This window comes from Papio anubis, chromosome 3 (assembly GCF_008728515.1).
Source record: "Papio anubis isolate 15944 chromosome 3, Panubis1.0, whole genome shotgun sequence".
Classification (NCBI taxonomy): Eukaryota; Metazoa; Chordata; class Mammalia; order Primates; family Cercopithecidae; genus Papio; species Papio anubis.
The window spans coordinates 181,881,379-181,908,660 of NC_044978.1; the positions used below are offsets into that span (position 1 = coordinate 181,881,379).

Below are 27,282 nucleotides of genomic sequence, written 5' to 3' on the forward strand. Positions count from 1 at the left end.
TCATAAATCCACACAGATACACACACTCTTCTTTCTGTTCTATACCTGTTCTAATGTCCAATCACTATTTTAAGGTCACATATATCAAGTCTCACTATATTAGCATTGATTTCTTTTTTTCTTTTTTTTTTTGAGACAGAATTTTGCTTGTCACCCAGGCTGGAGTGCAGTGGTGCCATCTTGGCTTACCACAACCTCCACCTCCTGGGTTCAAGCGATTCTCCTGCCTCAGCCTCCCAAGTATCTGGGACTACAGGCATGCGCCACCACACCCAGCTAATTTTTGTATTTTTAGTAGAGACAGGGTTTCACCACATTGGTCAGGCTGGGCTCAAACTCCTGACCTCAGGTGATCCGCCTGCCTTGGCCTCCAAAAGTGCTGGGATTACAGGCATGGGCCACCACACCGGGCCTAGTGATGATTTTAAGATATTCTTTGCAGTTATGTATTTATTCTTACAGTGAACAAGTTCAAAAATACCTCTACTAGAATTTTGATCAAGATTATTTTAAATTTCTGTGTTAATTTAGAGAAAAGTCAACTTAATGATATAAAATCTTCCTGTCTAGAAAGTGGTCACCTATATCTTTCAGAAACATTAACAGAAGTTTTTATAAAGTTTCTGCATATTTCTTATCAATTTCTTGGAATTCAATACTTCAGTGCTACTGTGAACTAGATCTTTAAACGTTACTGTTTTCTAGCTGATTTATGCTAATATATGGGAGATGGATGGATTTTTATATATTTATTTTTACCTAGCCACTTTATCAAAGTATATGGTATTAGTAAGAGGTTGCTCAAGTGAGCATTCCTGGGTATTCCCAAGAGAATACTTGTGAAAAATGTGTAGGCCCTACCTACTCAAACAGAATGCAGAAGTGTGTTTGGGAAAAAGGACAGTGAGGTACCTTCATTATTGTATTTTTAACAAATTTTCCAGATGATTTTGATGCTCATCCATACTTAGGAACCAGTAACTTAGACCTCTTTAGAGAGCTTAAAGCAGACTACATTTTCACAATATACATAAGGTTTTGGTTTTTTTGTTTTTTTGGGTTTTTTTTTTTTTTCAGACAGAGTCTCACTCTGTCACCTAGGCTGGAGTGCAGTGGCGCAATCTCGGCTCACTGCAAGCTCTGCCTCCCGGGTTCACGCTATTCTCCTGCCTCAGCCTTCCGAGTAGCTGGGACTACAGGTGCCTGCCGCCACGCCCGGCTAATTTTTTGCATTTTTAGTAGAGACAGGGTTTCACCATGTTAGCCAGGATGGTCTCGATCTCCTGACCTCGTGATCCACCCGCCTCGGCCTCCCAAAGTGCTGGGATTACAGGCGTGAGCCACCGCGCCCGGCCTACATGAGATTTTAAATGACTTCCTACATTGAAAACCTCAGAAGCTGCCATTTATATAACCTCATTGGAGACAAAAATCAGTCTAGCACAAAAGCTATAAAAAAGTTCCAAAGGTTTAATTATATTTTAGGGGAGTTAACAGGAAACAGCGATGATCAGTAAGTTTCCATAAAACATATTTATATAAAATATCACCTTTGGCTATATACCCTGAAATCCCTGCAAAGTACAGAGTGTATCCTATGAAACCATGGATAACCTCTCTGATCCCAAAAAATCCTTTTAACATGCTCTTCTGTAGAACAAGAAGCATAATGAACTCTCAGCATTACTCCATAAAAACAAGAGACAGACTAATGTGAAAACCATTAACAGTTATTATTTTGATTTAATATGGCAAATAGAACCACAAATCAATCTTAAGCTGTCTCAGCGTACTTTACTAATATGTGAATATGAGCCAACATTCCATGAATTCCATTTGAAAATTCTCAAAAGACAAAATGACAAGAATAAAGCCTGATGTACTCAGATTGGAAGAGATCTTGTTTCCTGGGTCAATAAGCTTTCAGAGAGAAATTATATTCTCTGAGACCTGGATAGTGGAAATCAGATGAACAATCACCAAATGTTTGCCAAACATTTAGAGTCATCATTTCACAAAAAAAGTGAAGATGGCTGGGCACAGTGTCTCACGCCTGTAATCCCAGCACTTTGGGAGGCTGAGGTGGGCGGATCACGAGGTCAGGAGATCGAGACCATCCTGGCTAACACAGTGAAACCCTGTCTCTACTAAAAATACAAAAATTTGGCCAGGTGTGGTGGCAGGCACCTGTAGTCCCAGCTACTTGGGAGGCTGAGGCAGGAGAATGGCGTGAACCCAGGAGGCAGAAACTGCAGTGAGCCGAGATGGCGCCACTGCACTCCAGCCTGGGCGACAGAGCGAGACTCCGTCTCAAAAAAACAAAAAAAGTAAAGATAACATATAGCTTTGGATGATGGGCATCGCAATGGGATGTGCTTCCCGTTCAGGTGGCTAATGAACACATCTATCGCAGTTACTTCTTCACAGTGTTTCACATGCATCGTCTGATCCCACAAGAACTGTGTAACGAGGGATTACATTTCAAACATGAGCCAGTAAGGCTCAAACACGTTAAAGCTTATCTAAAGTCACCCAGCTTACACAGGCAGCAGACGTAGAATTCAAACTTTTTTTTCCCTACTTTTATCATAGTATTGTATTCTACAATAGCATCCTAACTTAGAATTTTTATATTTTTATTTTCAGGACACATGCTCATTTATTATTTCATTTTCTTCCCACAATATTTCTACAAATTAGACAGAAACAGAACAGAATCATACACAGTATTTCACAAACAATAGAAATGAGTTAACCTCAAATGAAAAGGTTTTCTGAAATCACTTTGAAAGTCTATAATATAAATGCACAGAGGCATTAAAAATAAGCAGATCACCAAAAAAAAGACAAATTCTGTAGGATTCCACTTATATGAGGTCTCCAGAGCAGTTACACTTATACAGACAGAGAGTAGAAAGGGGCTATAGGAAAGGATGGATGATCGGGAGTTTAATGAAGACAGATGTTCCGTTTTGAGAGATGAAAAACTTATGAAGTAGATGGCAGTGACGGCTGTACAACATTACAAATATATATACCGAACTGTACACCTAAAAATGGTTAAGATAGTAAATGTTATATGTGTTTTACCACAATAAAAAGAAAACAGTGAAAAGCAATGGCCAAGAGGAAATTTTTTAAAAAAACAAATGAATCACCAGGTGCCATGGCTCACGCCTGTAATCCCAGCACTTTGAGAGGCTGAGGCGGGCGGATCACCTGAGGTTGGGAGTTTGAGATCAGCCTGATTAACATGGAGAAACCCTGTCTCTACTAAAAATACAAAATTAGCTGCGCGTGGTGGCACATGCCTGTAACCCCAGCTACTCAGGAGACTAAGGCAGGAGAATCGCTTGAACCCAGGAGGCGGAGGTTGCAGTGAGCCGAGATCGCACCATTGCACTCCAGCCTGGGCAACAAGAGTGAAACTCCGTCTCAAAAAAAACTAAAAAAAAGAATCACCACACATTTTTGTCAGTACTAAAATCAAGATTATTTGTCTAAAAATTTTTTTCTGACTGACTATAAAGAGCTTTTTCTAGCTTCTACCAGGAGAATAACATGAATTATTTATTCCAAGGGAAAGTAAAGCAAGGTAACTATTTCACACACGCCCATCTGGGTAACAGAATTCAGATATCATAGGTGCATATGTCTCCTACTCAGCCATTGGAAACAGGCCTAAACATATTTACCATCTACAGCTGCTAGGAACAACGGTCAGAAAGATAGCCAAAAGCAAAGCAGCTACAAAAGAAGGTGCTGCTAGTTCACCCCAGTGAGAAAGATCAAGCAAGGAAAGCTGACCTCCAGTCAATGCCCCATGACCCCACTAATCCCAAAGCACAGAGGAGCGGGCTCCAGACACTGCTAGGAGCACCAGCACAACAGAACAGCAAACTGCAAAATGAGAGAGACAAAGTGGACCGCCTTGTGCTGTTCCCACTGTTACAACAAACGCAAAAATATCAAACCACACAGGATTTTAAAATAACTATAGTTGCTAAGGGTGTTAACTAAACATAAACATGTTGTTCAATTACCATAATGGTTTTAATTTTTGCATAAAAGATTACGAAAAGGGAACATTATTCATTTTAGTGTCTGGATATCCTTGTATATAGCCAGAAATATGGGGAAAGGGTCCTTCTTCAAGGATTTTTGAATCCATTTAAAATAACTGGGACACAGAATATTCTAGCCCATTAAGACTGAAAATATACAAAGTTCTTATTTTCTCTAGACAGTTCAAAGTGCAATTACCTGACAGACTGTGCCACTATGTTTTCACATATTGTCAGACAATGATTCACACGGTCTTTCTTGGTAGCTGAAAGTTCTTTCTTTCTAAAAATAAGAAAAAAGAAAAGGAAATGAATATGTGTTCAATTACCCACTCCACTTACTTCCACACCTCATTCATTCATTCAATGAAGGTTTCTCGACTACTACTAATAAACTGTTATACTCCATGCTGGGGGCAGAATGGGGATCTGGACAGGGAAGCACAGTGCATGAGTTCACCAATGGCTTTCAAGCTACACTGCTCACAGAAAAAACAGATGATGTTACTAAAGCAGTTCATTTCCCCCATTTTATTTCATTTTACTTATTTTTAGAGTCAGGATCTTGCTCTACTGCCCAGGCTAGAGCACAGTAGCACAATCATGGCACACTTTAGCCTTAAACTCCTGGGCTGAAAGGATCCTCCCATCTCAGCCTCCTGAGTGGTGGGGACCACAGGCATGCACCACTGGGCCTGGCTAATTTTTTTTTAATGTTTTGTAGAGACAGGGCCTCACTATGTTGCCCAATTGCTCAACCTCCTGGCCTCAAGCGATCTTCCCATCTTGGCCCCCAAAGTGCTGGGATCATAGGTATGAGCCACCATGACTGGCCTCATTTCCCCCATTACAGAGAGAAGAAATTGAAGTGCCAACCATGACATGCCCAAGAACACACAGATTTGAAGTCATAGAGCCAGCATTTAAACCCAGGTCTTCTGGCTTTAAATCTCCTCTTATATTTCACCAATACTCAGTTTCACGTTTGGATCATGTGTTAGCATCATTAAAGCCAAACTGCATCTTACAACCAATGGTATAGTTTGATTAGAAACTTTTTTTCTTTCACAGAAGATGATGGCAAAGATTACAAGAGATAGGAAATTCAATTCAAAGAAACACAATATAATACCTACTCTATATACCAGGCTGCCTTCAATTCTCAAAATCGGTAACTGACTGCAGTCAACATACCACACAGACCTCAGTAAAACATAAACAATGGCTAACCGCTTCTATGTCCCCAAATAGCTGGGAATAAGCCTCCTATTAAGACTTCTCAGCCAAGCAAAAGGAGATAAACAGCCTGGCAAAGATGATCAGGCTAAAGGTGCCTCCTTCCCACCCAAACCTATGGCTTCAGATGTCTTCACAACTGGCACTATCAAAATAAAGTAGAGAGGGGTGATGCAAAACATAGGACCAACTAAAAACAACTAAACTAAAAGACTACTAAGTTTTTGAGAAAATTATATTACCAAAGAAATAAAAAATCTAACTTAAAAACACCGCCTTGCTATCTCATTTTGTCCAATAAGCAACCTTGGAAGTTTAAGAAACTAAAACTAATTCCTTCCCCCATGGAATTTAGTTAGATGATGAACTGATAACCCAAACTGACTTGTTCTACATGAAAAGTAAGTATGGTAATTAAGTGAAAAATAAATCACCTTGCTCTGAGCAAGAACTGGAAAAACAGGATAAGAACAGTCCTGGCTTCTCAACCACTTTTGGTAAATGCAGTCACTTTAACTTCACCTTAAAAATTAAAACAAACGGCCAGGTGTGGCTCACGCCTGTAATCCCAGCACTTTGGGAGGCTGGGGCGGCAGATATCTGAGGTCAGGAGTTTGAGACCAGCCCAGTCAACATGGTGAAATCCCGTCTCTACTAAAAATACAAAAAATAGCTGGGCGTGGCGGCTGGCGCCTGTTATCCCAGGCACTCGGGAGGCTGAGGCAGAAGAATTGCTTGAACCCAGGAGGCAGAGGTTGCAGTGCACCAAGATTGCGCTACTGTACTCTAGCCTGGGGGACAGAACAAGACTCTGCCTCAAAAAAAAAAAAAATTAAACAAATCTCAGTCAGTCTCCTCTAATTGTGAAATCAAGGCATCTGCACAGGCACACAAGTGTAAGGAGGGGCATGTAAACTCAAGGACACTACAGCATTCTATAATCACATTTTATGAATTATCAAAGAACTAATTCTAAAAATGGTTAATTTTATGGTATGTGAATTATAATTCTTTTTTTTTTTTAGATGGATTCTTGCTCTGTCGCCCAGGCTGAAGTGCAGTGGCGCAACCTCCGCCTCCCGGGTTCAAGCGATTCTCCTGCCTCTGCCTCCCGAGTAGCTGGGATTACAGGTGCGCACCACCATGCCAGCTAATTTTTGTAGTTTTAGTAGAGATGGCATTTCACCGTGTTGGTCAGGCTGGTCTCGAACTCCTGACCTTGTGATTCGCCCTCCTCGGCCTCCCAAGCGTGAGCCACCGTGCCTGGCCTAATCTCATTTTTTTTAAAGAATCTACAAATCTTGTCAGATCTTTCTCCAAGAGATCCAGAATCTGACCACTTACCATCATCAGCACTGCTACCAGTCACAAGACACCAGCATGTCTAGCTTTGATTACTTCAGTAGCCTCCCAGCTGGATCAGGGCAGACTTTTTTGAATTGAAGTTTTTTTAAGATAATTATTGGTTCACGTGCAGTTGTAAGAAATAACAGAGATCTAGTGTGCCCTTTATCCAGTTTTCCCCAGTGGTAACACTTTGCAAAACTATTTAATATGGTACATTATCACAACCAGAATATTGACACTGATACAATCCAGTGATCTTACTTAGATTTTCAAGTTTTATTGTTGTTCATTTGCGTATTTAGTTCTATACAATTTCTTTTTTTTTTTTCTTTGAGACAGTCTCGCTCTCGCCCAGGCTGGAGTGCAGTGGCCGGATCTCAGCTCACTGCAAGCTCCGCCTCCCGGGTTCACGCCATTCTCCTGCCTCAGCCTCCCAAGTAGCTGGGACTACAGGCGCCCGCCACCACCACGCCCGGCTAATTTTGCTTTTGCATTTTTAGTAGAGACAGGGTTTCACCGTGTTAGCCAGGATGGTCTCGATCTCCTGACCTCGTGATCTGCCTGCCTCAGCCTCCCAAAGTGCTGGGATTATAGGCGTGAACCACCACGCCCGGCCAATTTTTTGTATTTTTAGCAGAGACAGGGTTTCACCATGTTAGCCAGGATGGTCTCCATCTCCTGAACTCACGATCTGCCTGCCTCGTCCTCCCAAAGTGCTGGGATTACAGGAGTGCCCAGCCTTAGTTCTATAAAATTTCTATACACCACCACAGTCAAGACAAAGCATCTCTTTCCTTGGCCGAGTGCAGTGGCTCAACATCTATAATCCCAACACTTTGGGAGGCTGAGGCCAGCAGATCACAGGAGGTCAGGAGTTCAAAACCAACCTGGCCATCATAATGAAACCCCATCTCTACGAAAAACACAAAAATCCTTGTAATCCCAGCACTCTGGGAGGCCAAGGTGGGTGGATCATGAGGTGAGGAGTTCAAGACCACCCTGGCCAACATGGTGAAACCCTGTCTCTACTAAAAATACAAAAATTAGCCGGGCATGGTGGCATGCACCTGTAGTCCCAGCTACTCAGGAGGCTGAGGCAGGAGAATCGCTTGAACCCCAGAGGCAGAAGCTGCAGTGAGCCGAGATTGCGCCACTGTACTCCAGTCTGGGATACAGAGTAAGACTCTGTCTCAAAAAAAATAAAATAAAATAAAATTAGCCAAGCATGGTGGTGTGCACCTGTAGTCCCAGCTACTCAGAAGGCCGAGATGGGAGAACAGCTTGAACCCAGGAGGCAGAGATTGCAGTGAGCCAAGATCACGCCACTGCACTCCAGCCTGGGCAACAGAGCAAGACTCTGTCTGCAAAAAAAAAAAAAAAAAAGACAAAGCATTTCTGTTACACGTATCCCCCTGTGTTGTCCTTTTATAACCACACTCACCTCCCTCTCTTTTCTCTCCTCTGCCACCCCTAACCTACTCTACAACCCCATCTCTAACCCCAGGCAACCACTAATCTATTCTCCATCCCTAAAACTGTGTCACTGCCAAAACGTTATATACATAGAATCATACAATATGTAACCTTTTGGGATTGGCTTTTTTCATTAGCATAACTTCACCTACACTGTTGCATGCTATCAGTAGATCATTCCTTTTTATTACTGAGTAGTTTAACCATTCACCTGTAGAAGGACATCTGAGCTGATTCCAGTTCTTAGATATTATGGGTAAAGCTGCTATGCACACTTGAGTATAGGTATTTATGTGAACATGAAGGCTTCATTTCTCTAGGATTAATGCCCAGGATTGCAGGAGTTGCTGGGCTGTATACTAATTGTACGTTCAGTTTTATGAGAAACTGCCAAACTGTTTTCCAGAGTGGCCGTACTATATTAAATTCCCACCAGCAATAAGTGACCTAGTTTTTCTAAATCCTCACCAGCATGTGGTGTTGTCAAAGTGATCTTTTCTTTTATATATACACATATATTTAGAGACAGGGTCTCACTCTCATGCCCAGGCTGTAGTGCAGTGGCACAATCATTGCTCGCTGCAGCCTCAAACTGCTGGACTCAAGCAACCCTCCAGCCTCCTCAGCCTCCTCAGCCTCCTGGGTGGCTGGGACTACAGGCACACACCACTACACCCAGCTAATTTTTAAAAGTTTTTTGTAGAGACCTTATAGGTGCTGCTATGTTGGCTACGCTGGTCCCCTGGCTTCAGGCAATCCTCCCACCACAGCTTCTCAAAGTACTGGTATTACAGGCATGAACCATTGCACCCAGCCAAAGTGATCTTTTAAAAACAAAAACTAAACTACTTGTTTTGACCACACAAGCTTATCTTGGTGCACAAGACCCTCATCTCTAACCTCTCATCTCTCGAAGCCTCATCCCCTATTTCTGTCCTTCATCTTACTTCAGCCACTGGCATCCTTCCTAGTTTTCAAACATGGAAAGCATTTCTGCCTTCTGTTAACTCTGCCTGGACCTCTCTTCTCCCGCTCCACACATGGCTTGCCCCCTTTCCACTCAAATGTCACCTTCTAACCACAGCTCTCCTTCGTACCCTAAATAAAACTGCATGTTGCCTCTCCCTTCATTCGGTTGTTTTTCCCCAAAGTGGATGCTCATGTCCTTCTAGTTCATCTAAGCGAGTCCCACTACCAATGGCTGGGAGCTCTCTGCAGGCTCACCTCAGCTCATTCATCACAGCTACACAAATGCTCAATGGCCCTACAGCAGACAAGCAAGGCCACCTCAGCTACACCTGGACACGTACGAGCAACACAGGTCTTCCTCCCAAATGCTTGCATTGTTATTAGCAACAACAAAGGTAAGGTCTAAGCACCTACAGTGGAGCTTCCCAAACTCCAATGTGCATGTAAGTCACTCACTGAACCTGTTAAAACGCAGACTCCGATTTGTTAAGTCAGGCAGACAGAGTCTGCTTATGAGATCCCAAATGATACCAAACTGCTGTCCCTGAGACCTCACCGTGATAGCAAGGACCTATGGGCATATCATGTCTCTAACATACATTCTAGCACGCAAATTGATCCAATTTAATACATATGAAACAGTGCTTTATAAGGCATTTTATTTTTCCTCCTTGTTGTCTGAATAAGACTAAATGTTTTGAGTGTGGATCCATTCAAAGGTAGTTTACCAAGTGGTTGACTTATTTACAGGAAATGGAGGTGATGGGTATAGGGACCTCTCAGGGTAGAGAATTTGTCACCAGAACGTTGTACAGCCAGAATAATGCGAGACCTTTGCCTTTACATCTCCAAAAGTCCTCTTTTAAAAAGAAATTCTACAATATTACATAGCAATTAATAAGAATTACAGATACTGCTATGGAACAATGTCCATGACACATTGGTAAGTAAAAAAATACGTATGTAATGTGATCTCAGTCAAGCCAACAAAAAATGACATATTTAAAAGCTTGTATATGCATATTAAAATCTGGGGAGAAGACACAAGAAATACATTTGTTCTGAGGAAGTCAGACAAAGATGACAGACCTGCAAGAAGGGCTTTGTTGTTCATCTTCTGTGCTGCTTGGAGATGTTTTTATAACGTATATGTGTAACTTCTATAATTTTCAAAACTAGTTAATTAAAAAAAACAACAACAAAACAGCCAAAAAAGAAATGCTTTCTGGCTGGGATTAGTGGCTCACGCCTGTAATCCCAGCACTTTGGGAGGCCGAGGCGGGCAGATCACCTGAGGTCAGGAGTTCGAGACCAGCCTGACCAACCTGGAGAAACCCCGTCTCTACTAAAAATACAAAATTAGCCGGGCATAGTGGCACATGCCTGTAATCCCAGCTACGAGGGAGGCTGAGGCAGGAGAATCGCTTGAACCTGGGAGGCAGAGGTTGTGGTGACCCGAGATTGCGCCACTGCACTCCAGCCTGGGCAACAAGAGCGAAACTCCATCTCAAAAAAAAAACAAAAAACAAAAAAAAAAAAAAACATGCTTTTCAAAGGTGGTCCTATCATATTTTAACCTAGGAGTGGGAAAATTATAACCTGCATATGTTTGGCCAGTTCAAAAGCTAAGAAAAGTTTTTACATTTTTAAATGATTGACCAAAAAACCCAAATAATATTTCATGACAGGTGAAAATTACATGAAATTCAAATTTCCTTGTCATTAATAAAATTATATTGGAACACAGACACTCATACATATTGCTTATGGCTATTTCACGCTACAATGGCAGAGCTGAGTAGCTGTGACAGAGACATTGTGCCCACACAGCCTGAAATACCTAAATCTGACCATTTACACAAAGTTTGCCCATGTTCAGAGATGGAAGACAATACTGTTAAGATGGTAATACTCCCCAAGTTGATCTACAGATTCAACACAATCCCTCTCAGAATCCTCCTTGGCTTCTTTGTAGAAATTGACAAGCTGATCCTACAATCCGTATGGAAATGCAAGGGACCCAGCACGGCCAAATCAATCTTGAGAAAGAACAAAGTTGGAGAACTCACATTTCATGAATTTAAATTGTGACACAAACTTCAGTCATCAAGACTGTATGGTACTGGCACAGGATCAACATAAAGACCAATAGGTAGAACTGAGAGTCAAGAAATAAATCTATACAATCAAGGACAATGAATTTTCAACAAGGATGCTAAGACAATTCCATGGGGAAAGAACAGTCTCTTCAACAAACAGTGCTGGGACAACTGAATAACCACATGCAAAAGAATGAAGTTGGACTTCTACCTAAACCACATATAAAAATTAACTCAAAATGGATCAGACCTAAATGTAAAACTCTAAAATTCTTAGAAGAAAACATACAGGTAAACCTTTTTGACTTTGGATTAGACAATGATTTCTTAGATATGACACTTAAAGCATAGCAACCAAAGACAAACTAGATAAACTAGACTTCATCAAAATTAAAAACTTTCACACTTCAAAAGACACGATCAAGAAAGTAAAAAGACAATCCAAAGGAAGAGAGAATGTTTTCACAAATCATCTATCTGATAAGAATCCAGTATCCAGAATATACAAATAACTGTTACAATTCGACAATAAAAATACAAAGGGAAAAGAATGAGAACAAGGGTTTGCAAGTTAAGTGTAAGAAAGAGCCTGGGTTCTGACCGGGTGCAGTGGCTCACACCTGTAATCCCAGCACTTTGGCAGGCTGAGGCGGGTTGATCACCTAAGGTCAGGAGTTCGAGACCAGCCTGGCCAACATGATGAAACCCCGTGCCTACTAAAAATACAAAAATTAGCTGGGCATGGTGGTGTGCGTGCGCCTCTAATCCCAGATACCTGGAAGGCTGAGGCAGAAGAATCACTGGAACCTAGGAGGCGGAGGTTATAGTGAGCCAAGATCGCATCATTGCACTCCGGCCCGGGTGACAAGAGCAAAACTCCATTTCAAAAAAAAAAAGAGGGCGTAGTGGCTCAAGCCTGTAATCCCAGCACTTTGGGAGGCCGAAAATGGCTGGACTGCACGAGGTCAGAGATCGAGACCATCCTGGCTAACACGGTGAAACCCCGCTTTACTAAAAAAATACAAAACTAGCCGGGCTGCAGGTGGCGGGCTCTGTAGCGTCCCAGCTACTCAGGAGGCTGAGGCAGGAGAATGGCGTGAACTCCGGGAGGCCGGAGCTTGCAGTGAGCTGAGATCCGCCACTGCACTCCAGCCTGGGCCACAGAGCGAGACTCTGTCTCAAAAAAAAAAAAAAACAACAACAACAAAAAAAAAGAAAGAGCCTGGGTTCCTTAACTTATTGTTGAATTTCCCCAAACAGACTTATTTTTGTCTTCTGATAAGCTCTTGCTTGTTACCAGTTTAAGCTATTGCAGCAGGATTTTCTGTTACTTGCAGCTGAATACAAACCTAACTGATAATGCCAGCTACTGCTAAATAGTTATACTTAGCAGAGTTCAACAAGTACAGTTGCTTCTGCATTCAAAATCCAGTCATTCCTCACACTGCCCACAGGCGGTACCCTGACAGAACCCACCACGCTTATCTGAGCACTGCAGTGGCTTCCTAACTGGTTTCTGCTTTTGTCCATGTTCCCCTTCACTCTGTTGTCAGCCAGAGTTCACTTAAGAATGAAATTCAGATCATGCTACTCCTCTGCTCTAATCCTCCAGTGACATCCCATCTCACTCACATAAATGCCAATATCTTTATTCCATCTACAAGGCAAGTAGTATTGGTCTGATATGGCACTCCCTTGACCTCTTGGACTTTACCTCTTACTACAAATGTTGCCCTCACTCAATTCACCCAACTAAAATGGCACCCTTGCTATTCCTCAAACAGGAAGACTTTGGACCTGTTCCCCCTATCTGGAATACCCCTACTCCATACACCTTTACGCTAGACTCTTAACTCGCCTGAGGTCTTTACTCAAAGCCATCATCTGGCCAGGCATGGTGACTCACACCTACAGTCCCAACACGTTGTGAGGTCAAGGTGGGAGGATCACTTGAGCCCAGGAGTTCAAGGCTGCAGTAAGCTACGATTGTGATGCTGCATTCCAGCTTGGGTTAAAGAGCAAGGCCCTGTCCCACCACTCCCCCCAAAAAAACAGATGTCACCTCAGTGGACCTTCCCTGAACACCCTATTTAAAATATCAATACTGGCCAGGCATGGTGGCTCATGCCTGTAATCCTAGCACTTTGGGAGGCCTAGGCAGGCAGATCACATGAGGCTGGGAGTTCGAGACCAGTCTGGCCATCGTGGTGAAATCCCGTCTCTACTAAAAATACAAAAATTACCCAGGCGTGGTCAGGCGCAGATTACTGGCTCACACCTGTAATCCCAGCACTTTGGGACGCCGAGGCGGGCGGATCACGAGGTCAAGAGATCGAGATCATCTCAGCTAACATGGTGAAACCCCGTTTCTACTAAATATACAAAAATTAGCCGAGCGTGATGGCACGTGCCTGTAGTCCCAGCTACTCGGGAAGCTGAGGCAGGAGAATCGCTTGAACCCGGGAGGCAGAGGTTGCAGTGTGCCAAGACCACACCACTGCAGTCCAGCCTAGCAACAAAGCAAGACTCTGTCTCAAAAAAAAAAAAAAAAAAAATTACAGGCCGGGCGCGGTGGCTCACGCCTGTAATCCCAGTACTTTGGGAGGCCGAGGCGGGCGGACCACGAGGTGAGGAGATCAAGACCATCCTGGCTGACACAGTGAAACCCCATCTCTACTAAAAATACAAAAAATTAGCTGGGCGTGGTGGCAGACGCCTGTAGTCCCAGCTACCTGGGAGGCTGAGGCAGGAGAATGGCGTGAACCTGGGAGGCGGAGCTTGCAGTGAGCCAAGATTGTGCCACTGCACTCCAGCCTGGGCGACAGAGCAAGACTCTGTCTCAGGGGGAAAAAAAAAAAAATTACCCAGGCGTGACGGTGCATGTCTATAATCCCAGCTAATCAGGAGGCTGAGGCATAAGAATCGCTTGAACCCAACAGGCAGAGGTTGCAGTGAGCCAAGATCACACCAGTGCACTGCAGCCTGGCTGACAAAGCAAGACTGCCTCAAAAAACAAAACAAAACAAAATAAAATAAAATAAAAATGTCAACACTTAGTGCCACAGTTTTTTTGGAAGTTGTCCAGCAGGCTTTCTGGGTTTTGCTGGAAAGCCCTTAAAAAAATTTTTTTTTAATAAAAATAAGTTAACAATTGATTAACCCTGACATTTCCCTATCCCCTTCCCTGCTTTGACATTCCTCCACTTATTAACATACTGTATATTTTACTTATCTATCTTGCTTATTGTCTATGTCCTTCATTAGAATGAAAGCTTCATGAGGGCACAGCTTTGTCTGCTCACTGCTGAGCCCTGCATCTAGAACAGTGCTAGGTACATAGTACATGTTTAGTAAATATTTACTGATGAATGAATAAAGTCAGGGAAACACCGGATAGGAATCTGAAGGAGAATAAGGAAGTGCCAGAAGCAAGTATCAGTTGCCTCCTAATTACTGTGAGGACCCTCCCAAGCATGCTAGATTTGCTGAGACTGTGGCCAGCCCCACACGGAACTCCCACATCCTGTATGCTGAGCAGAGCACATACGCTCATACTTAGACTGAGGCCCATGCATGGCATGACACCACAGTTCCACACAAAAGAGCAAGAGCCATAAAAACAGATACTTTCTAAATTGTTTTAGTCAATCTTACTTTGAGAAGAGGATTTTTTGGCTGAAGCACATGAACAGAAATGCCAAAATCCAAACTTTGTGAGCAGTGTTTGCTACTCAAAATTAGTGAATACCTCCTTTCTCAACAGCAAAATACATACAAATATGACAAATATGCATTTTATTTAAAATAACTATAAATAAACCTAATGCAGTTGATTTCAGAGAATGCTAAGAACCTTTAAAAGTTATTATTCTAGCCGGGGCAGTGGCTCACACCTGTAATCCCAGCACTTTGGGAGGCCGAGGTGGATGGATTACGAGGTCAGGAGTTCAAGACCAGCCTGGCCAACATGGTGAAACCCCATCTCTACTAAAAATACAAAAATCAGCTGGACATGGTGGTGGGCACCTGTAATCCCAGCTACTCTGGAGGCTGAGGCAGGAGAATCATTTGAACCTGGGAGGTGGAGGTTGCAGTGAGCCAAGATCATACCACCGCACTCCAGCCTGGGTGACAATGTGAGACTATATCTCAAAAAAAATAAAGAAAGAAAATTATTACTGTAAACTACTTTTATTTTTACAGCATTTTAAATCTATCTTACAACATGCATAGATTATATCTGGCAGGATACAGGAGGAACTGTAATAGTGCTTGTTCTTGGGGACAAAGTTAGGTACTCAGATGAAAGGGGTGGAAGGAAGATATTTTAAGTATTGCTCTTTTGTAATTACGGAATTTGTGTCATGTTAATGTATTACTTATGCAAAAATAATAATTTCTTTACTTTTTTTTTTTTTTTTTTTGAGACAAGAGTCTCGCTCTGTCACCCAGGCTGGAGTGCAGTGGTGCAGTCTCAGCTCACTGCAGCCTCTGCCTCCCGGGTTCCATCGATTTTCCTGCCTCAGCCTCCCAGGTAGCTGGCATTACAGGCACGTGCCACCATGACCAACTAATTTTTGTATTTTTAGTAGAGATGGGGTTTCACCATGTTAGCCAGACTGGTCTCGAACTCCTGACCTCAGGTGATTCGTCCGCCTAAGCCTCCCAAAGTGCTCGGATTAAAGGCATGAGCCACCTTGCCAGGCCTGATTAAATTTTTAAAATAAGGTAATCATATATTACCTTAAAATAAAGTAATGAAACAAAATCTATCTCCTTTGTAAAGGCAGCAAAGGAAATTTCTTGATACCCATATTTTGAAGATAAGCAAACGCAGGTTCTATCAAATCAGCATAGGAAAGAGACGGCATATTTTCAGAATGATCAAGTGTCTGAAGCAGCCCAGCAGAAAGGTCTTCCTTCCCATCAGGAGCCCAGTTTAGTGTTTACACAAGATATATGCAACGTGTGAACTTCTATGACACCTACCTCCTAGAAAGGCACTACAGTAAATTTCTGGAAGGATGAGAAATTACTTACTGAAGAGATAAGCCAAATTGTTTAAAAATTTCTCTAAACATCCAAAAAGTTTTTCCATCCTTTAGAAGAATTTATTCCTAAATTTTATTCTAACAAATAAGCTAACACTGCTCTCCAAATCCTCCTCTTCTAATTAAACTTTCAAGACAAGGCAAGGATCATAACAGAAACAAAGAACAAGAAATATTACTAAAAATTAATCAGTCTTAATAGAGATATTCTTATCAAATGCCATCTGATACACGTCCAGATCGGAAATAGAACACTGAGAGGTAAGAGAAAGGCCTGAACTGCAGCGGAGTACTTCCTAAATCCTGCTAAACACTCAGCACACACTCCCACGTCCTGGGGTTCCGCTAGATGTTTTAATGGTCTCTTTTTCTGTTTCAAAAATTCTCCCCAAGAACAAGCAACAGAGACCTCTAGCTTCCAAAAAGTAACAAGCTGTCAGCAATGAGGCAAACAGAAACCCTTTCACTGGCACCTCTGAGATGTCCACGGAGTCTGCAGACCTCCCATATTCTGGCAAGCCTGCCTGCAATACTGGTAAAATGTATACCTCATTCATCCCTCGGCAATTAACCTCCCCCTCAGCAACGTGTTAGTTTTATTCCCAACACAAATAGGCAATAAACTTCAATCAACTCTTCCTAATATTTAAGATAATTTTATTAATACCACGTAAGTTCACCACTTACTTGGCAACCACAACTCATTCAAATGCCTGCACACTAACTTGCGCTTAGATGAGCAGGTCTCTTAGGTGGTGCTTAAAATCGTGTTACTACCACCGCGATCATGAACTAAATGAAATGCCCTGAGAATGTAGGAAGAGCCTCAAATCTCAGGCTGTTTTAAGTGCCACTTGGAAAATAAATCTCCCATTGGACGCGCCCTCACTCCCCGCCCCCCACCCCAGCCACTCCCGCCGAGGCGTCCTAAAAGCATTATGTCATCCACTGCCCCCACATCTCTCCAGCTCCAAACCCCGCCTCCTCTCGAGGTGTCCCGCGCCCCCAGCCCTCTTCCCTTTCTGACTAGATGAGGGAAGTGGCCCTGAGCAAATCTCGGCTCTTCCAAGTTCTCTTCACAACACAGTTAAACCCCCGCCCCAGTTTCTCGCAAATAAAAAGAAACAAGTTTTCGCCCCAACTCTTCGCACCCTGGGAAGGGCGAGAGGGCTGAGGCCGTGACTCCCCTCCGTGAATTCAGGACAGGTCCCAACGAGGCTCTGCCTCCCCTCGCGGGAGGACAAGACCCAAGTGCGGGACCGGGGCTGAAGTGGGGGAAGGTCTCGCCGCAGGAGGGGGCGGGTGTCCCTCATGGGCTCTGGGTTGCTGGGTCACTCTGTCGCTGCGGGGCCGGGAGGGTTCGTGTCGCCGGCCCGCAGGCTGCAGGGTTCCGCCATCCCCGCCGTAGGCTGGGACCCGCCGGGACAGGGAGCTGCAGCGGGCCCAAACTCACGGTCGGTGCAGCGGCTCCTCAGCCACAGCCGGGCCGGGTGGTGGCGGGGGCGGCGGCGGGGGCGGCTGCGGCTGAGGCAGCATCGGCTGTGCCTGCGGCGGCTGAGGAAGCTGAGGAGGCGGCGGCGGCGGCGGCGGCGGCGGTGGCGGCTGTTGCTGCTGCTGCTGCTGCTGCTGCTGCTGCTGCTGGAAGGACTTGAGAGACTCGAAGGCCTTCATCAGCTTTTCCAGGGTCGCCATGGCGGTCTCCCGCCCCGCTGGGCAGTCCCCGGAGGCCTCGGGCCGACTCGCAGCGCCGCTCAGCACCGGGGCAATGAATGAGGCTCTGCGCCGCGGGTAAAAGCGGAACCGAAGCGGCCGTCCATCTTGGACCCGTCCCGGCAGCCCCCGCGGTGCCTTGCGTCTCAAGACGCTGCGCCGGCGGAGGCGGGGCCACGCCGGCCAGCATGATTGACAGCCGTAGCCTGCGGACTCTGCCAATGACTGGCCAGGGAGCCAGCCAGTCCCTGCGCCCGCATGTTCTGCCTCACAGAGCCACCAAGGCCTCTGACAGCGCAGCGCCCCACCAGGGCGAAGGAGCAGGGCTCAACGGACAGGGGACGGGGCGTGGCAAGACTGTAATGGGGTGGGGCGAAGCTGTGAAGGGGCAGGGCGAGGCGGGACGCGGAAGGGACGGGGCGGGACTACATGGTAACGAGAGGCGTGGCGAGGCGGGGGCGGGGCACAGCAGGCAGGGCGCCTGAGGGGCGGGGAGGGGCGGGGCTAGGGCGGAGCGGGGCGAGGCTGGGGGCGGGGACATTAGGCAGGGCGGCTGAGGGGCGGGACGGCTGAGGGGCGGAGCGAGGCGAGACGATGAGAGGCGGGGCGGATAGGGGAGGGGGCTGACCGTGAGGGGCGTGGCTGGGGGCGGGGCGGGAAGATGAGAGGTGGGGCGCGGAGGGCGGGGCCAGGGAGGGGTGGGGTGCAGAGGGGGCGGGGTGAGGGAGGGGCGGGGCCAGGGCGCGGCGCGCGGGGCGCCGGCCCAAGCGAAATGGAACCCTCGCAGACGTGTGGAGCTGGGCGAGAGCCGGCCGTGGGATCTGAGCCGAGGTGGCCTCAGGGCTTGCCCGCCCGCCACACTGGCCCGCGGCCAGAGCCAGGCTCACCTGGACAGCCCTGCGGGGAGCCTGCTGGGGACTCCCTGCACGGGGAGAGGGTGGGCGAGCCCCTGCGCAGAGCGCAGAGATTGCGCGTGGTCGGCGCCACCTGAAGACCCCAAGTGTGACCCTCCCCACCCCCCAGTGAGCTGGAGCGGCCCCTGCAGGGCGGTGCCCACAGGCCTGGCGCCCCCCATCGGTCCCAGCGCAGCGCCCCGGAAGGGAGGACAGGGTCTGAGGCAGGCCCGGGTGGTCAGCGCCTGCTGCCCGCAGAGGCACTGTGATTAGTGCAGCGAGAAGCAGCTGTGGCCACAAGACGCCTCCCACAGGAATGAGTCCCGACCTGGGGGCGTTTCTGTATGGGAAAGCACCCTGCCCTGACCTGGCAGGACCCCCAAGGGGTGCCATTCAGCCTCAGCTCAGCAGAGATCTGTGGGGCACCCCCTCACGCACAGGCCGGCGCAGGCAGGGTCCTGGTCTCCAGAGCCTCCCGCCTTTTGGGTGGTAGAGGGGCAAACAGAGAGGGCAGCTGTCCAGCCTGCCCATTAGGGAGTAGGGTTGGCCTCAGAGACAACCACCCAGCCCGGGGGTGGTGCAGGCAGAGAGAAGCCCACTAAAGCCTACTCAAGCCAGGCCACACCTGCAACCCAGAGTCCCCTGCTCTGTGGCCACAAGCAGCACCTCCACCTTGTCTCAGAGCCTGTCCCAAAGGGAAACCCAGCATTGTCTCCCTCCCTTCTCTTGAGAAGGACAGCAGAGAAACAGCTGTTAGTTCCCAGTTCTTGGGAGGCTGATGTAGGAGGATCACCTGAAGCCAGGAATTTGTGGCTGCAAGTGAGCTATGGTTGCACCACTGCACTCCAGCTTGGGCAATAGAGCAACACGGTCTTTAAAAAAATTAAGTTCCAGCTGGGTGCGGTGGCTCACGCCTGTAATCCCAACACTTTGGGAGGCCAAGGCAGGCAGATCACCAGAGGTAAGGAGTTCGAGACCAGCCTGGCCAAACATGGCGAAACCTTGTCTCTGCTAAAAATACAAAAATTAGCCCGGCGTAGTGGTGCGTGCCTGTAGTCCCAGCTACTCCGGAGGCTGAGGCAGGAGAATTGCTTGAACCCGGGAGGTGGAGGTTGCAGTGAGCCGAGATCATGCCATTGCACTCCAGCCTGGGCGACAAGAGTGAGACTCTGTCTCAAAAATAAATTAAATAAATAAATAAATAAAGTTCCCAGTTCTCTGCTGTTAATAAGGGCCTTTGTCCACTGTACCGGGCCTCAAGGCTGTTAGTTACCTCAGTGGGCAGACTCGTAAGATGGCCCAAGCACCCCTCGCCTCGTGGTATTGACACCCTTGTATGACCCCTCCCCGTGAGTGCGGGCTGTACCTGGTGGCCTGCTTCTAACCAATGTAACAGGGCAAAGGTGATGGAATGTCACTCCATGACTAGATCACAAAAGGGTATGACTTCAGTCTCCCTGGTGCCTTCTTGGCATGGACGCTCTGATGAAGTCAGCTGACATGTTGGACAGGCCCACATGGCAAGGACATAAAGGCGGCTTCTGGCCAACAGGCAGTGAGAACTGAGGCTCTCAGTGCAGCAGGCCACGAGGAACTTGATCCTGCCAACGCCACGTGAGATTGGAAGTGGACCCTTCCCTGGCTGAGCTCTTGTGGGAAGCAGCTGGTATTTGACTGAACCCTGGCGAGAAGCAGAGCTGGTTAAGATTCCTGACCCACAGAACTTTGTGACTATACATATGGCTCTACATGTAACTACATATAACTATATGACTAGACACGTGTGCTGCCAAGCCACCGTGCTGGGGTGATTTGTCCCAGCAGCAGATGAGTGTATTCATTTGCTTGGGCTGCCATAATAAAGTACCACGGACCAGGCAGCTTAAACAACAGAAATGTATCTTCTCATGGTCCTGGAGGCTAGAAGTCCAAGATGAAGGTGTCGGCAAGGTTGGTTTCTCCTGAGCTCTCCTGAGCCCTGTCCTTGACTTGCAGACGGCCGCCTTCTCCCGGTGTCCTCACGTGGCCATCCCTCCATGCATGTCCATGTCCTAATCTCTTCTTGTAAGACATCAGTCAGATTGGATTATGGCCCACCCTAATGATCTCATTTTAGCCTCCTTACCTCCTTAAAGAAACTATCTCCAAATACAGTCCCATTCTGAGGTTGTGGGGGTTAGGACTTCAACCTGAATGAGGGACACAGTTCATCCCATAACAATAGGTAATAGAGTTGCACCCTAACAGTTGCTCTGACCTTCTTTAAAGACCTTTTTATCTGAGCAGTTTGCCTCTGAGCTAGTGTACGAGAGTCCCTGTCTTTCCTTCAGCTAGCTATGGCCATATAACTAAATAAGTGCTAGCCAAGGAGATGCAAGCAGAAGTCATGAGTAGTATTTCTAGAAAGGAAGTACATGAAATGAAGGGATGCACCCACCTTTTTCCTGCTCCCTGGAATGGGATGTGTTGGCCGGGACATGAGCAGCCATTTTGGATCATGAGCACAAAAGCCACATCCTGGGGTGATGGGAGCTGGAAGGAGAGGGCCCAGATGACTGTGTGCAGCTGTCATTCCAATCTGGCCGGTAATTCTTTCATCTGAGAAAAATACACTTCTGTTCTGTCTGAGCTGCTGTGACTCCAGGTCATTCTGTTATGTTCCTAAACCAAATTATTTCAACCCGTCCAGGGAGGTGATGGGTCATCAGGACTTTACATGACCACAACAAATCACAACTCCTTCAGCCATGGCTGAAAAATCATCATCTGCCTAGAACTGACTATCATCCTGACAGGAAATCTAATGGGAAAGACTTACAGAAAGAGACTGTCAAGACACAGGTTTTTAAAGTTCACAGAAAAGTTTGGCATCATCTAAAAAGAGTGATTAAAGATCAATACTGGGCAGTCTGGCATGGTGTCTCCAAAGCCTAAAAATGGGCACAGTGCCTGAACAGTGAAAACGTTTCCCGTAATTTATCCTATGCAAACAGGCGTGTGTGATCAATGATTTATTATAGCAACACTTAGGACAAAAGATGGAAAAAAGATAGATGCTGGGCAGAAGGCGCTGAGTTAAATGAATCCCGACATAGCCACAGGCAGCCATTAGAATCCTGTTTCGGATGAGCACTTGTGACACAGGGAAAGGCTTACAACATGTTAGCCGATTACACACCATGTACAGCCCGATAACCTCCCCCTTTCTAAAGAAAAAACAGCATACACATACATAGAAAAGAGATGAAGGCCAGGCGCAGTGGCTCACGCCTGTAATCCAAGCACTTTGGGAGGCCGAGGTGGGCTGATCACCTGAGGTCAGGAGTTCGAGTCTGCCTGACCAACAAGGTGAAACCCCGTCTCTACTAAAAATACAAAAATTAGCCAGGCGTGGTGGCAGGTGCCTGTAATCCCAGCTACTCAGGAGGCTGAGGCAGGAGAATCACTTGAACCCAGGAGGTGGAGGTTGCAGTGAGCTGAGATTGAGCCACTGCACTCCAGCCTGGGCGACAGAGCGAGAGACTCTATCTTAAAAAAAAAAAAAAAGAGAGAGGGAGAGAAATAAGGTTCCTACTCACCAAGTCATAGCAGTGACTCTCTCTGGGCAGGGGAATTGAGGGCAGTTTATATCTTAATCTTTGTGCTTTTCCGTATTTTTCAAATTTTCAGCAATGAACACAAACTACTCAGGGGAAAGATTGTGAAATAAAAGAATCTCAGGGCTGGGCGCGGTGACTCAAGCCTGTAATCCCAGCACTTTGGGAGGCCGAGGTGGGCGGATCATGAGGTCAGGAGATCGAGACCATCCCAGCTAACATGGTGAAACCCCCTCTCTACTAAAAATACACACAAACACACACACAAAAATTAACTGGGCGTGGTGGGGGGCGCCTGTAGTCCCAGCTACTCAGGAGGCTGAGGCAGGAGAATGGCGTGAACCTGGGAGGCGGAGCTTGCAGTGAACCGAGATCGGGCCACTGCCTTCCAGCCTGGGCCACAGAGAATCTCACTGGGCGCGGAGCTAAGCGTAACACCCGGTAACACCTGGTAACATGTCTGCGCCTGTCCTGCCAAGGAGAGAGAGAAGGCGCTGAAGCAGCCAGAGGGGGTGCACACCAGCCTGGGCAGGTGGCAGTAAGCGGGGGCCGCCCCAACCCAAGACCAGGTGGGATGCACGCAGGGTGGGACTGGAAAAGAAGGAAACCCTGACGCAGACCCCGGGGGTAACTGAGGAGCAGCCGGGCAACTGGAGAGCAGAGGGGGCTCCTTGGTGGCCCCCAGCCCCACCCCTGAGAGGGCTGAGAGAGGAGCGGGTGTGAGGGCAAAGCAGGCAAGAACCTTCCAGAGAAGGAAGCCAGGAGCTGGTAAGGAGCACGGGCCCAGCTGCAGACAGAAACCTTTCAGGTCTCATACGATGGCTGAAGCGCAGGACAGCGGAGGGGGCGCGTCCTCCTTCATCTTTCCTGTTTCCTTAGGTTCTAGGTGCACCGCTGGTAAAGAGCTTCTTATGTGGGGTCTTTGTCTGACAACCCTTGTTTTTTCACTGGAGCATTTTCTTCATTAATATTAACTGTAATCATTGATATACATGAGGTCAGTCTTTCTGTATATCCTACCGACTCCATTACCTGGGTTTTGGTTGATTTAAGTTTGATTTTATTTTTGAACCTCTGTTAGTTTGAAAGTGATCACTGTTGACCAGGCACAATGGCTCACACCTGTAATCCCAGCAGTTTGCGAGGCAGAGGCAGGCAGATCACCTGAGGTCAGGAGTTCAAGACCAGCCTGGCCAACACGGTGAAACCCCATGTCTACTAAACATTAAAAAAAAATTTAGCCAGGTGTGGTGGCAGGTGCCTGTGATCCCACCTACTCTGGAGGCCTAGGTGGGAGGATGGCCTGAACCCAGGAGGCGGAGGCTGCAGTGAGCCAAGATCACACCACAACACTCCAGCCTGGGTGACAGAGTAAGACTCCATCTCAAAAAAAATGAAAAGTCATACATTGTTGTCTCTTCTTTTCATGGTCACCCTAGAAATTACAACGTTCATCCTCCAGGTATCAAAATCTAATATAAATCTATTCTCTCCTTGATCATGCAGGGAGCTTACAACATTTAAATGCTATTTTTGGTTTCTCCCAATTTGGAGGGTATTATTGCCATGTGTTTTAATTCCATACAAAGACACACACAGGCCAGACGCAGTGGCTCACGCCTGTAATCCTGGCACTTTGGGAGGTTCAGGCGGGTGGATCACCTGAGGTCAGGTGTTCAAGACCAGCCTGGCCAACATGGAGAAATCCCATCTCTACTAAAAATACAAAAATTAACCAGGCATTGTGGCAGGCACCTGTAATCTCAACTACTCAGAAGGCTGAGGTAGGAGAATTGTTTGATCCCAAGGGGCAGAGGTTGCAGTGAACCGAGATCGTGCCACTTCACTCTAGTCTGGGCGACAGAGTGAGAGTCCATCTCGAAAAAATATAAAACTAAAAAAAACACACACACATACATGTCGCCAAAGATATAGACACAACAGTTGTAGAGACGTCAGCTTTTGTTTAAATTGGCCCCCGTATTTTCCATTTTTATCACTCTCCGTTTCTTTCCTGAGTCTCTGACCTTACTCTGGGGTCATTATCTTCTGCCTGGAAAGCATCCTTTAGAATTCCTCCGACAGAGGGTCTTCTATTGCAGAAATCTTTCCAATTCAATCAGGAAGTGTTTTTATTTTGCCTTCCTTCTTCATGGATTTTGGTGGGTATCGAATCAAAGGTGGCAGTTGCTTTCTTTCAAGAGATTGAAACTTCATCACTGTCTACCACTCTTTTTTTTTTTTTTTTTTTTTTTTCCCTGAGATGGAGTCTCACTCTGTCGCCCAGGCTGGAGTGCAGTGGTGCGATCTGGGCTCACTACAACCTCCCCCTCCCGGGTTCACGCCATTCTCCCGCCTCAGCCTCCCGAGTAGCTGGGACTATAGGTGCCCGCCACCACACCCGGCTAATTTTTTGATTTTTAGTAGAGATGGGGTTTCACCATGTTAGCCAGGATGGTCTCAATCTCCTGACCTTGTGATCCACCCATCTTGGCCTCCCAAAGTGCTGGGATTACAGGTGTGAGCCACCGCACCAGGCCTGTCTTCCACTTTTCATTGTTGTTGTTGAGACATCAGCTGTCAATTTCATGGCTGCTGCTTTTAAACTAATGTGCCTTGTTTTTTCATCTGGCTGCTTTTAAGATTTTCTCTGTCTTTGGTTTTCTGTAGTTTTGCAGTGGTATGTCCGGGGCTGTAAGGAGAGACAAATCTGCTTGTTGGCCGGATGGCCCTGGAGGTCCCCTTTGGTAACCTAGCAACAGGCTGGCTCAGTAGGAAGGCTCAGAGCCTTACCGATACCAGTTCCTGAAGTTCTGGAACACAGATCCCCCTTGGTGAAAGATTTCTAAGGTCAGAATGTTCTTTTCACCAGCAAAGACATTCCCCACACCCTGAAATCTCCCACTGCTATGCGATTGGCTAGGCGCTCCCGGTTTCCTTCCAATTTCCCTACAAATACCCAGAATGACAAGAAGCCAGACCCCTCTCCTAGTGAACTCCCTATGGCGTGACCGGCTGTCCCTGGCCCTGGGAATGATGAGAACTTGGGAGAGAGGTGCCTCCTTCTGAAAACCCTCTGCCTCTGAGTGTCCCCATTAAATGCATCTTATGCCAGTCCTGTGTATTGTTGATGGTGTTTGTCATTATCTGGACTTGCTTTAACAGTATGGATTTCTTTTTGTCTCCTTGGAATTCACTGGGCTTTGAATTTGTGCACTGATAGCTTTCATCAGTTTCGAAGCCTGTCAGTCACTGTCCTTGAAACATGGCTTCTGTTCTCCTTCTCTCTATCCCTGGTACTCCAAATAAATGTATATTAGATCCTTTTACCATATCCTTTCTTCTGCGTTTTCCATTCTTTTGCCTCTCAATGCTTTATTCTGGATAGTGTCATCTGACTTACTTCCTAGTTCTCTCTGGCTGTTTCTATTCTGCTGTTAAACCGTTGCTTTACCATTAAGTTCTGGAATTCTGCAGTTTTCAGGACCGTAATTTATACTGACTCTTAAGTATGCTGTTGTCACATTTTATAGTTTCTGGTTTCCTGCCAACACTTTCAAGTTTTGCAGATTTCCTCTTTGAACATGGGAAGCATAGTTGTTTAAGTGTCTGTATCTCATATCTCCGTTATCTAGACACTAGATAGACTCTAGGCCTCTGAGGGTTTGCTGCTCATGCCTGAAGTTTCTGCTAATTCCCATCCATTGGGCCTCATATCACGTTCCTGGTAATTTGTGTTTGTGTACTGGACATTGTACTTGAAATTTATTAGCGAGTAATATGAAGCTTAAGGTATTATCTTCTTCCAGAGAGGATTTCTGTTTGCAATGCCGGGCTCCTGGGGACACTAGAAGTCCTAGGCCATCTTAATCCAAGCTCCAGTTTTGAGGAACTGGATGTGGTTGATATGAAGGGATTGGTAAGGTCCCAGAGGACCATCCCTATTTCAGAGCTAGTTTACTTTCAAGTCATCCTTCTTCTTGGGTGGGGTGGACCCCAAAGTGGACCCCAAAGTGGAAAGTGAATTGCCTGCGACCCCAAACTTGGCATGTGCTAGATTTCATTTTTAGTCCCCTATGCTCTGGAGGCTTAGCTCAGATAGGGCATGGTGACTCATGCCTATAATCCTAGCATTTTGGGACGCCGAGGCAGACGGATCATGACCTCAAGAGATCGAGACCATCCTGGGCAATATGGTGAAACCCCGTCCCTACTAAAAATACAAAAATTAGCCGAGTATAGTGGCGGGAGCCTGTAATCCCAGCTACTTGGGAGGCTGAGGCAGGAGAATCGCTTGAACCAAGGAGGCAGAGGTTGCAGTGAGCCGAGATCGCACCACTGCACTCCAGCCTGGCAACAGAGTGAGACTCCGTCTCAAAAAAAGAGAAGGCTTAGCTCAGCCTTCCCGGTATCTTGTCCAGATCAGCAAATACCCCCAAAGCAGAAGCAGTCTTGGTGTTTGGCCCCTCTCTCTGCGTTCCCACCCTCTTCTGGCTTTCAGCCCCAAAAGCTGCTTACTCTGTTAATGTTTATGTTTGTCTGGCTTTATTCATTATGTTCATCAGGACGATAGAAACGGATTCTATAGTCCCTCATCAATGTACATGGAAGTTCCTCCTAAAAATAAAGATGGTCCCCAACTTAGGATGGTTCGACTAAAATTTTTTGACTTGATGATGGTGCAAAAGCAATACACATTCAATGGAAACCATACTTCACATTTTCAACTTTGATCTTTTCCCAGGCGAGTGACGTGCTGTACAATACTGTCTTGTGAAGCTGGGAAGCTCCCAGGCAGCCACGCAGTCACAAGGGCAAACAACAGATGCTCTGCAGTAGACTGT

At 46.4% G+C, this 27,282-nt stretch overlaps 1 protein-coding gene and 1 non-coding gene across 2 annotated transcripts in view; one reads left to right on the top strand and one right to left on the bottom strand.

The window, feature by feature from the left end:
* The window catches only part of HTT (huntingtin), a 162,453-nt gene extending 144,364 nt beyond the window's left edge, over positions 1 to 18,089 (bottom strand). Inside the window, exons 1-2 of the mRNA XM_021938205.2 lie at positions 17,693 to 18,089; positions 4,264 to 4,347 (exon numbers count right to left, since the gene is read on the bottom strand). Coding sequence (XP_021793897.2) covers positions 4,264 to 4,347; positions 17,693 to 17,931 — 323 coding nt within the window. The 5' untranslated portion in view covers positions 17,932 to 18,089. The remainder of the gene's footprint in view (positions 1 to 4,263; positions 4,348 to 17,692) is intronic.
* LOC116274315 lies at positions 14,243 to 14,304 on the top strand. The gene has a single exon (XR_004182943.1). It is a non-coding gene; the product is annotated as a U7 small nuclear RNA (small nuclear RNA).
* Positions 18,090 to 27,282: the final 9,193 nt, after the last annotated feature.